The sequence below is a fragment of the Mauremys reevesii genome, linkage group 9 (assembly GCF_016161935.1).
Source record: "Mauremys reevesii isolate NIE-2019 linkage group 9, ASM1616193v1, whole genome shotgun sequence".
Classification (NCBI taxonomy): Eukaryota; Metazoa; Chordata; order Testudines; family Geoemydidae; genus Mauremys; species Mauremys reevesii.
Genome location: NC_052631.1, coordinates 49,713,893 through 49,730,476, shown reverse-complemented (window position 1 = coordinate 49,730,476; position 16,584 = coordinate 49,713,893). Strand labels below are relative to the sequence as shown.

Below are 16,584 nucleotides of genomic sequence, written 5' to 3'. Positions count from 1 at the left end.
ATGAACATCTAGTTTGACCCCCTACACAACACAGGCCCTAGGAATTAAAGCCTGTTAGAACTTCAGCAGAGCTTTTAGCAAAACATCCAATCCTGATTTAAACATTGTCCATGACGGAGAATCCTCTGAGACCCTTGGTGAATTCTTCCAGTGGTTAATTACCCTCCTTGTTAAAAATGTGTTGCCATGTGGTGGGTCTGGCGCATTTCCTGCCAGGCATAGTTGCTGAGCTGCAGGAATCCTAATCCCTGCGAGCAAGGGTTAATCAGCAGAGCGCATTTGAGCGATACAATTCTATAAATAAACTGAAATATGATACACCCCTGAAGATCTGAGCTGCTGTTTATTTCTTGTCTTTTAAATATTGTGGGCTGAGAAATTTCAGGTGAACATCTGAAAAATTAGTCGTAAAAAAATCCAAGTCCAAATTCCATAGCTGTTCGTTTTTCTCTCTTGCTTCCTCACAATATAAAATGGCTGGATTGATTTTAAATTGCCCAACTCCAAGTTTCCACTTTCAGCCCCAGCGGAGTTTGAAATCCCGGGCAGTGCAGACCAACGCTGAACTAGGACTAGAAGAAGCTGGTCCATTCAGAAGCCTTGTTTCCAGGGAGTAGCTCACCTGTGCTTCCCATCAGCCTTTTTTCACCAGGATGTCCATGCAGAAGCATCTCTTGCTGTCCTGGGTGCTGATGGCCATCACCATGAGCCTTGAGCTGAGATTAGTAAAGTGGTGTTTCCCAGTGGGCAGGAGCATAAATCCAAAAGCCGTTGCTAACATCTCCAACTTCTGCTTTCAGTGGAATTTCTTTATATCAGGTCTGGTTTGTAACTTAGGGAAGTCTGGCCAAATGGCTCTGACACATTGCACGATCCTGGTGCCGGGACAAGGGCCTGTTACATGCTTTCTTGTGCTGATTCTGCCCTAGCTTTTACAGGTAAAATACACTTGTGATTAGTAAAGGGAAGGATGGTGTTTAGCCTGTGGATTCCTGCCAAGAGCTGAGAGGTCTGGCCTAGATCGGGGTAACTACGTCACGCAAGGGTGTGAAAAATCCACACCCTTAGGGACAGTTACACCGACCTTACCTTTGTGTAGACAGCACTATGTCAATGGGAGAGCTTCTCCTGTTGACGTAGCTATTGCCTCTCGCAGAGGTGGATTAACCACGCTGATGGGAGAGCTCTCTCTGGTCAGCTTAAAGCATCTCCGTTAAAGCACCACAGCAGCATAGCTGCGCCAGTGCAGCGTTTTAAGTGTAGACTTGCCCCAAGTGTTAGAGCTCATACCCGTCCCACCCAGCCTCTGGAGGCAGCTGCGCTGGGGAGACACCGCTCTGCTGGCTTGCACCATGGCTGTCTGCATAGAATTCTGGGTGATGCCGGAGAATGTTTCAGGAGGGCAGCACCCCTGTAGCGAGGGGCTGTGAATATTCCCTGTGAGGAGGAGCCTGTGGTTGTGGATGGGGAGTTTGATACTCAGCTGCTAAAATGTGCGAATTGCAGTTGGTTTAAAATGAGACAAGTGCCGGCCTCGCTGATTTCCTGGCCTGCATCTCCTGCTGAGATTAAAGAAGCAGCTCTGAGATCCTCCAAAGCGGTATTAGAATCATAAAATCATAGAATATCAATGTTGGAAGGGAACTCAGTAGGTCATCTAGTCCAACCCCCTGCTCAAACCAGGACCAGTCCCCAACTAAATCATCTCAGCCAGGGCTTTGTCAAGCCTGACCTTAAAAACCTCTAAGGAAGGAGATTCCACCACTATTGAGAAAATTTTTCCTAATATCCAACCTAAATCTCCCCCACTGCAACTTGAGACCATTTCTCCTTGTTCTGTCATCTGCTACCACTGAGAACAGTCTAGATCCATCCTCTTTGGAACCCTCTTTCAGGTAGTTGAAAGCGGCTATCAAATCCCCCCTCATTCTTCTCTTCTGCAGACTAAACAATCCCAGTTCCCTCAGCCTCTCCTCATAAGTCATGTGCTCCAGCCCCCTAATGATTTTGTTGCCCTCTGCTGGACTCTTTCCAATTTTTCCACATCCTTCTTGTAGTGTGGGGCCCAAAACTGGACACAGTACTCCAGATGAGGCCTCACCAATGTCGAATAGAGGGGAATGATCATGTCCTTTGATCTGCTGGCAGTGCCCCTACTTACACAGGCCAAAATGCTGTTAGCCTTCTTGGCAACAAGGGCACATTGTCGACTCATATCCAGCTTCTCATCCACTGTAACCTCTAGGTCCTTTTCTGCAGAACTGCTTCCTAGCCATTCGGTCCCTAGTCTGTAGCAGTGCATGGGATTCTTCCATCCTAAGTGCAGGACTCTGCGCTTTTCTTTGTTGAACCTCATCAGATTTCTTTTAGCCCAGACCTCTAAATTTGTCTAGGTCCCTCTGTATGCTGTCCCTACCCTCCAGCATATCTACCACTCCTCCCAGTTTAGTGTCATCTGCAAACTTGCTGAGGGTGCAGTCCACACCATCCTCTAGATCATTAATGAAGATATTGAACAAAGCCGGCCCAAGGACCTACCCTTGGGGCACTCCGCTTGATACCGGCTGCTAACCAGACATGGAGCCATTGATCACTACCCGTTGAGCTCGATGATCTAGCCAGCTTTCTATCCACCTTATAGTCCATTCATCCAGCCCATACTCGTTTTACTGGCTAGACCGTATCAAAAACGTATTGATGTGCTAGGAGTGTTATGTGACAAGGTGGTGCTTGTACCAGATTCCCAGGTGTCCCTAGTGTGTTCACCTGGGACCAAAGTGTCTGCAGCCACCCAAGAAGTGTGTGCACCCAGCACACACACACACACACACACACTGCTCCAGGGAAAATACACATGTACCATAGAGGTTTGCCCACGGGGTGCACTCTCCTGCACTGATGTTGTGGAGCATGTGCCCTCTTGTGGCCACATGGGGAGATGTCAGGATGCTGGTGATGGACACACAAACTGCTGGATCTCACACACCTGGGGGGTTCTTGTCTCTAGAAACCTTCCCTAGAAAGAGGTAATATTGCTGGCATTTATATCAGATCATTCACTGTGTGTAAATAGGCCTTTCGCACACTGCGCTGGCTGCCTGGGCTGGGTTGCTTTGGGCTTTTTCCCGTTCTCCGGTCCTTTTCCCCTTGTCTTGCTCCCAATCCAGTCAGCAGTACAGCTCCCATTGACCGTAGCGGGGCAGGACCAGTCCCCACTTTTTGCTCTCTGCCCCCTTCACTTGCTCCTCTCCCCTCGTCTTTCTCTCCTCTCTTCTGTATAGTCCATGTTGGTCTCCCCGGTTATTTCAGCAGTCCTGCCTTGTTCTCATCTGGCATCCATTCCTCTTTTGTGTTCACTTTCAGTGGCAGGTTCTGCTCTCACTTTACCTGCCTCTGCCTCCCATTGAAATCAGTGGGCAAGAGCAGACCTGGACCCCAGGTGTACCCCTCTGTCTCTGGAGTTAGCTGTGGCATTTGACCTTTAGTCTGGTTCTCTTTTTATTACTCTCAGTTTGTTTCCTGGGATCAAGTGATTGTGGATTTCTGTTCCAGGGAAGCCCCTGCATTTTTCTCTCCAGTGCTTTCCATTTCCCTAGCACACTGCTGTCTTTCCCAGTTGCATGCATGTCACATAGACGACTCGTGCCTCCGATACTGGAGGGGTACAATCAAAGGGGAAGACACGTGACTGCCCCATGTGTCTCCTCTGCCCAGTGACACCTCCACCCAGCCCAAGGCTGCCATGCTCTCCCTGCCCCACGTTACCTGTGCGGGGGGGGAGGGGGGGGGCTCTGTCCTTCTCCCACTGTGCCTCCGCCCCAGCACGTTCGGCTGCTCTCCCTGGCACCTGGGCAGGGGGCGGGAGGGAGCCACTTCTCACAGGACTGAAACTGGCTGCTTGGGGTGGCTGCTCTGTGCAGCATAGCAGCTGCCTCAGAGAGCCCGGCTGGGGAGGCGGCGGCAGCCTACCTCCCGCCCCCAACAGGGGCCAAGTGAGCCGGACACGTGCTGGGAGGGAGAGGGGACTCCGACTCACTCAGGCCTGGTCCCCGGGACTGGAGGGGGGGACGGAGCAGCCTGCTGCCACTGCCTCCTGAACTGGGCTCTCACAGGCAGCCGTCGCACTGCACAGAGCAGCAACCCAGGGTGGCTGGCATGAGAAGTGGCTGGTCCTGCCCCTTCTGCTCCCTACCAGGGACAGGGGCTAAGCGTGCAGGGGGCAGGTGCAGCGGGAGAAGGACAAAGCCCGTCTCCCTTCCCCCACGCCAGGCCAAGCAGAAATCCGGGGAGAGGGGCATGTCCCCCTTATGCGTTACCTATGCCCTGTCCCCAGCCTGTTTCCTGACTGATATGACAGTTTGAATTTGCCAAGACTCTGCCTGTCTTTTAGCTCAGCGCAGCTACACGGCCACCGCTACAGTGGCCCAGCTACTGTGTTGACACTTCCTACTGCGATGGAAGGGGTTTTTCTGTCAATTGTAGTTAATCCATCTCTCCTAACTGCGTCTATGCTAGAGACCTAATACAGTGTGAAATTTTTCACAGCCCTGAGTGATATAGCTACATTGGTCTAATTTTTAAGAATAGACCAAGTCTCAGAGTGACAGAAGCAGAAAGGTTTAATTTCCAGCTGCTTAACTGTAGTGCTGTACCAACTGGAGAGGGCTGCTCTGACTAATCATTTTCTATGGTGTCTGTTTTTATACTAATCACAACTTTCTATGGTGCAAGTGTTTTTGTTCAGACTTGGAGTGTTTTACTTGCAGGAGGTTTTGGATCAGAGATCTTTGTTCTTTAAAGGAGTTATAGGAATGAATCCTCAGTTGTTCTGAGAGAATTTTTGATAGAAACTTTATGGAAGCAAACTTCAACAGGGCTTCAATACAGCTCTCTGCTGCCGAATCAGACCAGCATCTGCTGTGCTATGCATTCTTTGCTTAGCCTGTCTGGTGAGTTCTAATAGTTTCCTTGTGAAAAATAAACCTTCCTGAGTATGACGAGGGGAAAAAATTGAGCTAGGCTGGTGAATTGGGCAGAGCTTGAAAGTTCATTCTCTCACATGCACACGCGTGCTTGCAAGCATAGAAAAGTCCCGAACTTGCACTGGGGCAACTTTTCTGACCTATTCAAGTCTGTCATTTTGTGATGTTTCGACAGGTTCGCCATGCCATTGGCAAAGTTGTTTATGTCAATTAGAAGCTGCATAATGAGTAGCACATTACTCGGTGAGTGGTCCCACTGAAGAGAGTGTAAGACGCTACCGGGTGTGCATAACGGGGGCAGTCAGATCTCTGCCACCAGTTTGCGGGAAGTAGATGGAGAATTCCTGTATCTTCCAGCTGTGCGTTTTCAGGTTAGGCTTGGGAGGAAACTTGGAGACAACTGTAGCTATGAGCTACCCTCAGCCACTCTTACTCACTCTGAGCAGTGCCTTACTTTGTGAGTAGACTGAGCCACGTGCAAATTAAGATGCTGCTGGCCATGAGTAAGGGTGGCAGAATTTAGCTCTTCGTGAAAGGAGCAGGAGTTCAGACACAGGCTATAATCTCTGTGGCAGCAGTTTTGCAGGCGTTATAATCTCTGCAGGAGGCCTTGTGGGCCTTCCAGCTTTGCAGATAATGCTGAGTCTTTATGGGGAACGTATCTACTTGGGGGAAGCCTGTCAGGCCTTTGGTAAATGGTCTAAAGTTCACCGAAGGTGGACAGAGAATTCATGCGGGCTGGTTTTGGAAGTGAATAGCTCTCGGAATGAGGGCCATGGCTTTCAGAACTAGCCCTGTACGCTCAGTCTAGCAAAAGGCTCCTGAAGGAAACTGATGGGAAGTTTGTAGGCCAGGCTTCTTCCCAGCGACGAGGTGACCGAAAGAGTTGGGCGACTTTCTCTAGAGCGAGCAGTTTTGTTTTCTAAGCCTTGTCTCTCCGGAGCTACCTCTGATTCCCCACAAAGGCCGTCTGACATTCTCCTCAGCTTGCAGCTCACATGCAAAAGTTGAGGGGTGCAAGGGGCTTTTCCAAGAATTCGTTGGGGTGGGGGGAAGTGGAAATCATCCTGATCTTTGAAGCCTTGTCTTGGCCTTCACTGCTGAGGCTCCTGGCTCTCCAGAAGACAATTCCATTTAATTGTGAAATGTGCCATGAACACGACAGCTAGAATGATGGCAGTCCAGTCAGAAAGGATGGGCCTGGGTGGGGCAGCCCGCAAGGAAGGGCCATGCTGGTGTGGGAAGCAGCTGGCTGTTTGCTGGTTGCAGGCAGCATGGAAGGTGGGGTTTGAGCTTAGTGGAATGGAGAGCATTAGGCAGACAATTCCATGGAGCGACAGCAGCCACTGGGCCATCCGTGGAAGAGCCTCAGGCACTGCAAGCAGAGAGGAGAGGGCTGAGGCCGGAGTGGAGGTGAGATCCCAGTGGGGTGGGGGTGAGGGGGACTCGCAGGCAAAGCGTCTAGGAGGAAAGCTGAGGAGACATGACTGCATCACTCTAGACAGTGAGGACGGGACTGCAACACTCTGACTGACCTGGAGCTGGCACATGGACCCAAGGGGAGGCCGCTGAGAGGGAGCAGCGGTAGTGGAGGCAAAGCATGTGGCGGAGGATGGGCAGAAGATTCCTGAGGCAGGTGGGGGTGGGCATGTGCTGTATTCAAAGCAGGTAGTAGGGGATAGGCCAAGTTAGAGTCATTCCAGTGGCACGATGAGTGAAGGGTTCAAGGTCCAGAGAGGGCTGAGCCTTCCTTGCACTGGTGTGAACTGCGCTCATGGTGGGTAGCTGCTCAGGCATGTGTGCCCCAAACCAGGCAGCTGATGCTGGGCCTGCTTTGACCCCATTGTCACCCGCTGGTACGGCAGGGACTAAAGTAGGGTAACTGCATCCGATCTCTGGGGTAGGAGGCTTCCCCCTCCAAAATGGGATCTGATGAGTGTGCTACGGAGCATGACGGTCCCTGGCTGTCGTTTGCCACTCGCCCCACTGTGCTGCCCCCTCTGCATCCTGTGGCAGTGGCAACAGACACCCAGAGATCAATTGTTCTCAGTGACTTCCCTCTGCATGCCCAGGATGAGTTTTCTGAGCCAGGTCCACATCTCCTGGTCTATCCCAAGTAGCCACTGGCTCAGCTCATGCAGCTGATCACACTCGGGACCTGGCTTTTGGGTTGGCATTGGAGGTGAGGCAAGTGGAAGTTAGCCCTGGGTCAGCAGCCGTTACCTCATGTGCTTTGAGATTGGAGCATCTCTCCTGCCAGGGCAAGGGTCTGGTTGGATGCTCTGCCCTCAAGGTTAACGGACCCAGGGATGTTATTAATCAGGGGGCTGGTTCTGACCCACAGAACCCTTTGTGGCCTGGGACTGGCCTACCTGAGGGATCACCTCTGCCCCATGCCACGCTGCCACAGCTGGCTCTTCCTCGTTATCCAAGGGAGCGGGCAGATGGCAGGGTGTTCAGGCTCTGGAACTTGGTCCAAAATACCCCAGATTTGGTGACCGAGGCACACTGCAGATGCCATCTGTTTGAGGAGGGGGCACATTCCCAGGCATGACTTGGGGTGAGGGTCATTTCTCGTAGTCATTGTCTGCTGGCTGAGGTACTGGGAGTGCTGATGTTTCTGGTCTTTGTGGCTGTGGGGGAAGAAGGCCTCTGCCCCAGCTGTTGTGCTGCACCCGGGGTATGTCGCTCGGCACTCTGGAGCGCTCCAGCTGTATATCTATTGGCAGAGCGGGGCAGGTTACCGGAGACAGGCCGTGACACCACTAGGACTGTCGGGCGGGAGAATGCCTGGACTTTACAAGGGTCCTCAGGCAGTGGATGCTCCACTCAGTGGCCTCCACTGAGGGGAGCCATGGAAACACCTGGCTCAGGACCGAGGGACCGGCTGTTCAGGTGACACAAGTGATGGCTACACTGACACCTTCTCAGCAGCAACTCTGTTCTCCTTAGTGGGGGGAGGGGCGCAGCATAATCCTGCAAGGAAGGGGGAGTGAGTGAGTCCCTTCCCCAAGCCCTAGATCTCGGCCGCAGTGCCGGGAGGGGGCTCCCTACCATTATGCAGACATCCACTAATCCTTGGGAGCGACTGCAGTTGATGGACATTCCTCCTGAGGAAGGACCTCAGGAGCCAGTCCTTTGCAGGGGAAAAGGGACTTTTCTCTCTCTGTTTTTTTCTTGACTTTAGAAATGAGAGGTTTCCTTTGCAGCAGGCTTTTGAAATTTAGCAGAAGCAGGGCCCTGGGACCAGGGAAGTGTCTTTTCCTTGCCCCATGAAATTCCAGTCAGGTTTGGCTGCGATACAAATGTATAAAAATGGCCAGTGCCCTGCCCTCGCTTTGGGTGCTAATGCGGCTCATCTCGCATTGTGCAGCATGTCAAAGTGAGTGGAGCCCCGACAAGCCCAGGAATTGTGCCTCTGAAGGCAAAAGGGCAAATGAAGTTCAGTCCATGGAGCGCTGTGCTCCAGCCGCTTCGCTGGACAGTTCTGTCAGTGTGGATGAACGGATTCCCTGGAACTGAGGATTTCTAGACAAATCAACCTGTTCTCTGCTCTTCTCTGCATTGCCAGTATGGTCCGGGAGACAGTGACCAGCAGTACCAGGGCCAATCCAGAAGCACTGCTAGCTCTAGCCTCAGGGAAATGTGCTTGGTGGGGAATCCTTGGCATGTTGGAACCGTTAGCTGCTCCTCTTTGACTGCGCTGGCTGCAGGAGTGAGCGGAACTGTTATAGGGCTCGAGATGGGAGGAGAAATCCTGAAAGCACCAGGTAGCAGATGGAAGGGACCCTGGGACCTTGGTTTTAAGGGCAGAGGATGTGAACATAGGACTTGCCAGACTGGATCTGACATACCTTCTGGAGTAGGGAGGGTAATGAACTCGTAAGACTGGTTCCTTGTTCTGAGCTGAAGCTCTGATGAACTAGTGACCACAAAGATGTCCCCTGGGGAATGGGAGAGGGACTGATGCCTGGTGAGCTGTTAGCAGGGGTGCAGGTTGTTGTATTGTTTTGATACCTTTTTTCTGTAAGGCGTTTTACCTGAAGAATAGAGTGGGCTGGCTTAGAAAGAGTTGGGTGGTAACATATCTGGAGCAATCATTGTTACCAGTCTCTGAGGAGAAAGCAAGCAGAGCTGTCTGTGCTGGGACTAACACAGTGAAGGCAGCCTGGGAATACCCCAGTCAGAAGGGAGAGAGGTGCTGGACTCCACCCAGGAAAGGCAGCAGCTAGGGAGCTGGAAGCCTGAGACTGGGGGCCCTTGCTGGACCTCTGAGGGGAAATGCAGGTGCAGGTCCCTGAACTGGGATGCCCCCCAGGAGCAGATGTGGGGCAGTCAGTGCCAATTGTATCTCTCAGATGTGAGGTCTGTGTGGTGTTGCTGCTCAGAAGTACTGTGCCTCTCCCAAACTCCTGCTGGTAAAACTGGTACACCACCTCCCAAGGCTGAGTCTTTTCCGTGCCTGGTATCTGTTTCTGCAGCAGAGCGGGGCTGATCACATGTGGCACCTCTGCTTAGCAATGCATCTCTTGCTCATCCTTGTGCTTTGGTGGAAGGGGAGCGAGGGATAAATGCCCCTGTCCCAGCCCCAGGCGGGTGCCCCCCAGCCAGAGGAGGTGTACAAGGCAGAAGGTTTCCCACCTCTGAGCACTGCTTTGGGGGTTGGGAAAATAGTTGTGGGGAGAACAGAAAATGTTCCTCCCTCTCCCCCCGCCCCCTCACTAACCTGCAGGAGTTGTGAATTTCCACTGGCTTGGCTGGCAGGGGCATTTGAATAATTTCCAAGGCAGTTTGTCAGCTCCCCGTTGTGTGCCCTGGGGCGGTGGGGCACTGGCAAAGCCAGGCCTTGTTTCCTTAGTGTGCTGCGCTCTCCATGCTCTGATTGAACCGTTGTTGCTCCCCACTGCTGGAGGGGGACAGAGGAGTTGCTCTAATTGCCCTGCTGCTGGAGGAGGTGTAGGCGATGCTGGTTTGGAGTCACCGGAGAACACAGCTAGCAGCAGGAACCAGCAGCCTTGCTGCAGAGACTGGAGGTGCTTTCAGAAGCTGTGGTGATGTTAGATCCCCTTTCAGAGCAGGAGAGATGAGTACTTGGTGAGGGCTTCCTGGTGGCCAGCAGTGTGGTGGCACTGTGCCTAAAGTGGGCACTTCTGGGGCACTGTGCCAGATTAACAGAGGCAGTTAGGCACCTAACCTGCTTAGGCACTTATGTAAATCCCATTAGACACTGAAATCCCTTTGTAAATCTGGCCCATTATGCTTAGGGGCCCCCCAGACCTCACAGGATTGCAGGAACTGATGGAGTAGTGGGGATGGGCCATGGTTGCGTGCCCTCTGCCCGGCCTCTGCACTGATGCCCAAGGGAGAGGAAGGCTTTGCTCACCCCCGGCACACCCGTGCAGGGCTGGGCCCAGTCAAGCCGTAGAAAACGCCTCATCAGTATCCAGGGCACGGCAGATACACTTTATCTACCCACACCGACTGAGATCATCTGCTTTTCATTCCCTCCCGCAACGCCTCTGAGTGATCCCAGGTCCCTGTGTCATCCCAGCTTCTCTCCCATGACCTTTCCAGGCAGTGTGTTGTCCTAACGTCGTGATGCACCCGAGCTTGTTCAGGAGGGCTGATTAGTAATGATGATGTCACTGCAGGTCATCAGTGCTGGCTTTTCGTGGCTGGAATCTGAACTTCGATGACAGTGGGGCTCTCACCCAGGGCAGAAAGCCAAGGGAGAGGTGCTGGAGGAGACACCCTGAAATGTGTGGCTAGCTCTGACATCTTGGAGTTTCCTAGCTGCACTCTGCCATCCCATAGTATATGAATGGTGTGTCTTGGAAGTCAGATGTGCATTATTGTCTACAGTGGACTTCGGTGGACACTGCTCTGTGCCAGTTGCAGTGCAGCAACTTGTCCTGCCTGGGGGGTCCGGCGGGGTCATCCTTCCCTGGTTTGGTTGTTGCACAGAGGTGAATCCTGCAGCGTTCTCTGAAACCTGGCTCAGCTCCGATCCGATCGTGGTTCCTCCACCAGGCCGTGCAGAGGTCAGGTCCTCTCAGTGGAAAATCTCCATTGTGTGAGAGTTCCGCCCGAAACACTGCCCTGGCGTTGTCTCCAGCTCCATCTTCGCTGTCAGTGGAGGGGGGGTTACAGCAGGATAACCAATGTGCATGCGCTGTCCCGCTGGAAAACCCTAGTGGAGGCAAAGTGCTGGTAGGTTTTACCAAGAGGTCAACACTGTACCCCTTGCCTACCAGGATATGACCTCACCTAGCCACATTGCGGTAAACACTCCCACGCCTAGGCTCTGCCGGGGTCTCACAGTGGGATTGCTAATGCCCATGGCAATCAGAGAGTATGGACAAGGTTTGCTTTGCCCACCCCATCTCTCTGGGTACAGCTTCACGGGAGCTGGTGCCATAATTCCCAGTTCAGGCGGATGTGCCCGCCGTAATATACTAAAAACAGCAGCATGACTTGGTCGCCCCGAGAGCATGATCCTGTGTGAAACTCTGTGTATGGGGGGCAGCCAGCCCCTCCTGCCATCTGCACTGTTGGATCAGCGCTAACGCGGGTATGTCTGCCTGAGCTGGAAATTCTACCTCCAGGTCCAGTGTAGGCACAACCTCTGCTAAGAGCCTGGCGACTGCCCTGTGCTGGCTGGCATTAAATTAGCCCGTCCCCTTTCCTTCAGCTGCAGCCTGTCTCCTCTAACCATGTGTTGTTCCCAAATCGCGCCTGCCAGTGGCTCCAGAGGTAGAGGCCTCTGCCTCCGTGGCCCTAGGTGCAGCTGCAGCACCATGGGCTTTGTCTTGGCAGAATTTGCTCTCCCTGCAGTTGTGTCTAAGGAAATTCTGCCATGATTTTCCTGGCCCAGCATTCTTACTGCCTCCTGGGCCGCCTCCCCTTGCTGTGCCCCACCTTGTTGGTTCCAATGCAAAAGACTTGCACGTGGCTCCAAAGGAAGGGACAAATTGTTGGTAAAATTTCGACTCCTCCAGGGAGCGACCTGATCACCCAACCCTGGAGCATGAGTGCGTGTGTAATTGCAGATACGCACATGTGCCAGCCGTCCATCGGCTTTCCTGGGTGTCGGGCGAACGCAGGAGATTGAAACAGACAAGGCTCCTGCTCTCAGAGAACTGTCTGGGAGCACTGGGGCTCTTTCTGTACTCCCAACACCACCCAGGCAGCGTTTTACCCTGCCACTGGGTTTGCTTCATGCTCTGTAAAATGCCATCATACCTGTTCCCTTAGCAGACGGGAGTTACTGCTTCACAGCCGGGGGAGGGGCAGGGTTGGGATTTTTTCCTCCACATTAATTGTGAGACAAATGAGTAAGTGAGGGGAATCATGGGGGTGGCGCATCTCACAGTACATCCTGGCTGGAGCATTAGTGAGGAGGATTGGCCTCTGGCTCTGAGCACCTGGGTTAACTAGCTTGGGTGTAAGCAGCTACACTCCCAAGCCCTGCCCATTACCGTCCTCACTTGTGCTGTGGTCCCCCAGGTGTGTCGCTAGAGTTTCAGATGGTATATCCCACGTGCACCCCCGACTGGGATAGCTGCTTGGCTGGGCAGCCCAGGAGCTGGAGTGGTGTCTGAGCTAATCTGTGCTGGTTTCTTTACAGGAGCAGGAAGATTCAGATCCGGAACATCCCCCCTCACCTACAGTGGGAGGTAAGTAGATTCCTGCTTCCTACAAAGTCATTGCATCTGAATAAACCTTGGAGGCTGGGCAGGAGCTTCAAGCGCAGTCTGAGCTTTGTCCTGTGGCATCTTCCCGGTGGCTTGAGGAGGGAAGCAGAAAGCAGCCTTTGCAGAAGCTGTTCCGGTGACACTGTGTTTCCTAGCCTGAGCCGCACGGTGTGGGTGTGGCTTGGCTATAGCTCAAGATGTCCCATCTCCTCAAAGTGGCTACAGTATCGCAGTCCTGGGAGAGGAGCTGCCTTGGGAAAATAATTCACCTGCTGCTTCTGCCTGGCACCAGGTGCCAGGCTGGGGAGTGGCTCATGTTGGGGAGCGCCCTGGGTTCCTTGCCATCAGCTGACCAAAGCCAGACCCAGCATGGAGCTGACGTGATGGGCTTTGGGGAAGTACCTGCAGCATCTTCCAGGGTTTCTTTGGAGGTGGCATTTCCCCTCTGTTCCTGCTGTGGCGATGTTTGCTGGGGTGACCCAGTAGGTTTGGAGGTGGCTGAGTCCAATTCTGATGCCAGCAATAGCTGCCATAGGGACAGTGTGCTTGAGAGACTCAGCTGCAGGTTCATTTGGGCTTCAGTGCCTGTTTACACTAGGAAAAGGACGTCTTTCCCTACTCAGAAGGCCAGGCCCAGCCATTGTCAGCGCTCCCTCCAAGAACGTGCCCGAGGGCATGCTCTGCCAGGAATCAAAAAGTGGTTTGGTCCATCCAGCCCTGCAGCTGGGCGTGTTGAACCTCAGGCAACAGGGGCTGAGGACACAGAGTCAGCAACCGGTCACTTGTCTTGTGTAAAAACAACGAGGAGTCCGGTGGCACCTTAAAGACTAACAGATTTATTTGGGCATAAGCTTTCGTGAGTAAAAAACCCACTTCTTCAGATGCATGTCTCCATCCTGGCTGGAGCGTTAGTGCATGTCTCCATGCATCTGAAGAAGTGTTGTTGTTTTTTAACCCACAAAAGTTTATGTCCAAATAAATCTGTTAGTCTTTAAGGTGCCACTGGACTTCTCGTGCAGGGGTTCTCAAACTGGGGTTGGGACCCTCGGGGTCGCAAGGTTATTACTTGGGGGGCCATGAGCTGTCAGCCTCCACCCCAAACCCTGCTTTGTGTCCAGCATTTATAGTGGTGTTAAATATATAAAAAAGTGTTTTTAATGTATAAGGGGGGTCGCACTCAGAGGCTTGCTGTGTGAAAGGGGTCACCAGTACAAAAATCCGAGAACTATTGTTTTTGTGGATACAGACTAACACAACTACCCCTCTGATACTTGTCTTGTGTAGGTAGAGCCGGAACTCTGCTCTGCTCCCCACGTCAGCCAGATGCACAGGGGAGGGTCCCTATCGCTAGGTCTTTAACCCTGGGAGCCCTTCCAGGATGACTCACCCTGCATTGCTTGATGCTTTCTCTTTCAGGTGCTAGATGGACTTTTAGCTCAGTATGGGACAGTAGAGAATGTGGAACAAGGTAAGAAATGGGTAGGTGGCATCGTCCGTCGTCGTCCCCCCCACCCCTTCCTTGGAAATCTCTATGCTCAGTCCCTGCCCAGCCCATCTCTTCAGATACATGATACTGTTTTGCCTGGTCATTGTGGACCAGGCCAAAGTGGGACAAAGTGCTCCTAGCTCGGCTGTATTGCCAGTAGGTGGGTTTCCAAGCTACTTCCTACCTGGTCTGTAGGTGAGGAGGGGAGAAAAGCCCACGCTGTCTGTCAGGGCGGGGCTGGGATGGTGGCATGCCGCCTTGCAGGACACGGGCCTGCTCAGTGCCACTGCCGTGAGTCCCATTATCTGGGATTCTGGCTGTCGTGCAGACTGGAGCCAAATGGCCTGCAGCCCTTTGACTCGGGAGCAGTGCGGGTTGGCAGTAAAAGGCCATTGGAATCCAGAAGCCATCTAGACAGTACCTGGATTGGCAGGAGATCCCCAAACCTATCCTCACCCAGCCACCTCCTCTTTCCGTGCTTCCACATTGCCAGGCACGGGGCTGCCCACACAGGGCAGGCCGCAGGCCCTCTGAGACCAGGCAGCAGTTCAGCTTTTGCTGATAACACTTGGGCTCATCTGATAAAGTGATGCGTGGCTTGGGGCCTGATCCTGCCATCAGCGCTAGCTGCTGTTGAGTAGGAGTGCCTCATTTCTCTGGCAGTCCTGCTGGGTCTGTTAGCAAGGTAAAGGCCTACTCCCCCTGCATGAGGCTGCCAGAATCTGGCCCTGGGGGCACCACAAAATCCTGCACTCATCAGAGCTGCACCCCATTGTGCTCAAGCAAGTAATGGAGATTTGCAAAGTGTTCTCCAAGGCAATACACACGTGTGCACACACGTGCACACACGCATGTGTGGACACATGATCTTGCAAGACTGCACCACAGGGATGCAGGGCTTAGCAGCTACCTAGAGCATGTTCCAAAAGCTCTGTTAGCAGACTAAAAGGGTGCCTTTGTTTTCTGCTAGGCCATTCCTGGGGCAGTTGCACACAGTGGGCAGGAGCAGTATTTTTATGTCTGATTTTTAATGAGACTTTTCCGTACTCTGTACTCATAGTGCAAGGTATTTACCAGAGCTGTCCTGGAGCCCCTCTCTGTGACATCAGCGGTGCATTGGGTGTGAGCTCTCGGCAGTGCCTGAGAGATCAGTGCAAGAGAAATCCCCCAGGGTCCCTGTTGAGCTGAGCCTAGAACAGGATCAGATCCATGCCACAGGATAAATGGCCCCATTAAGTCAGTGGTATTTTTGCCAGAGAAAGGATTTCAGGACTGGGCGCTCTGGCGGAGCATCTCAAACCCCTCAGGGGCATCTAGGTCCTCTGGGCAGCTTTGGGAATCAGCCTCTGAGTATAAACCACCCTTTAAAGCAGGGGTGGGCAAACTATGACCCACTAGCCTTTTTAAGCTGGCTTGCAAGCTCCCGCTAGGGAGTGGGATCTGGGGCTTGCCACACTCCACACTCCAGCCAGGGCACAGGGTCAGGGGCCGCTCCACGTGGCTCCCGGAAGCCACAGCATGGCCCCGCTCTGGCTCCTATGTGCTCCAATGTCCCCCTTCAGCACTCCAATGGGAGCTGCACAGGTGGTGCCTGCGGATGGGGCAGCGTGCAGAGCTGCCTGGCTGCACCTCTGCATAGGAGCCAGAGAAGGGACATGCCGCTGCTTCTGGGAGCCATTTGAGGTAAGCGCTGCTCGGAGCCTGCACCCCTGAGCCTCTCCCCACACCCCAACCCTCTGCCCCAGCCTTGATCCCCCTCCTGCCCTCCAAACCCCTCATCCCAGCCCGGCGCACCCTTCTGCACCCCAAACTCCTCAGCCCCAACCCAGAGCCTGCACCTCCAGCCAGAGCCTGCACCCCTTCCCGCACCCCGACCCCAGCCCAGAGCCCCCTCCTGCACTCCGAATGCCTCATTTCTAGCCCCAGCCCAGAGCCCGCACCCCCAACCAGAGCCCTCACCGCCCCCGCACCCCAACCCCAATTTTCTGAGCATTCATGGCCTGCCATACAATTTCTATTCCCACATGTGGCTCTCTAACCAAAAAGTTTGCCCACCCCTGCCACCGGGGGTGCTGTAACTGCATAACAGTAACACTGCTTGGCCTTTGTCTACTGCCTTTTCTCTGAGATCCGTTGAGCCTCCGTTAGCCCTTGCAAGAGTTCTGTGAATTAGGGAAGTGTGATGCTCAGGTGGAGAAACCGAGGCACAGATCGTCTAAGTGACTTGCCTGAAATCCCACAGCAGATCAGTGGCCTAGCCTGGATTAGAACCCAAGACTCCCATCTCTCCAGCTGTTGCAGGGTGCAGCTCCCACGCGGCTGTGAAACCATAGGGTAAAGGGTGATGGCAGCAACTAGCCTAGCACAGACCAACCTTCCTGACTCATCCCGCCCGGACAGGGGAGAGGGCAGGAGAAAGCCC

The 16,584-nt window shown here is 53.4% G+C and overlaps 1 protein-coding gene across 3 annotated transcripts in view; it reads left to right on the top strand.

Moving 5' to 3' along the window:
• IGF2BP2 (insulin like growth factor 2 mRNA binding protein 2) overlaps nt 1-16,584 on the top strand; it is a 101,484-nt gene that overhangs the window by 45,911 nt on the left and 38,989 nt on the right. For all 3 annotated transcript variants that reach the window (XM_039488297.1, XM_039488296.1, XM_039488299.1), the window contains exons 3-4: nt 12,610-12,658; nt 14,093-14,144. In XM_039488297.1, the coding sequence (XP_039344231.1) occupies nt 12,610-12,658; nt 14,093-14,144 (101 nt within the window). The remainder of the gene's footprint in view (nt 1-12,609; nt 12,659-14,092; nt 14,145-16,584) is intronic.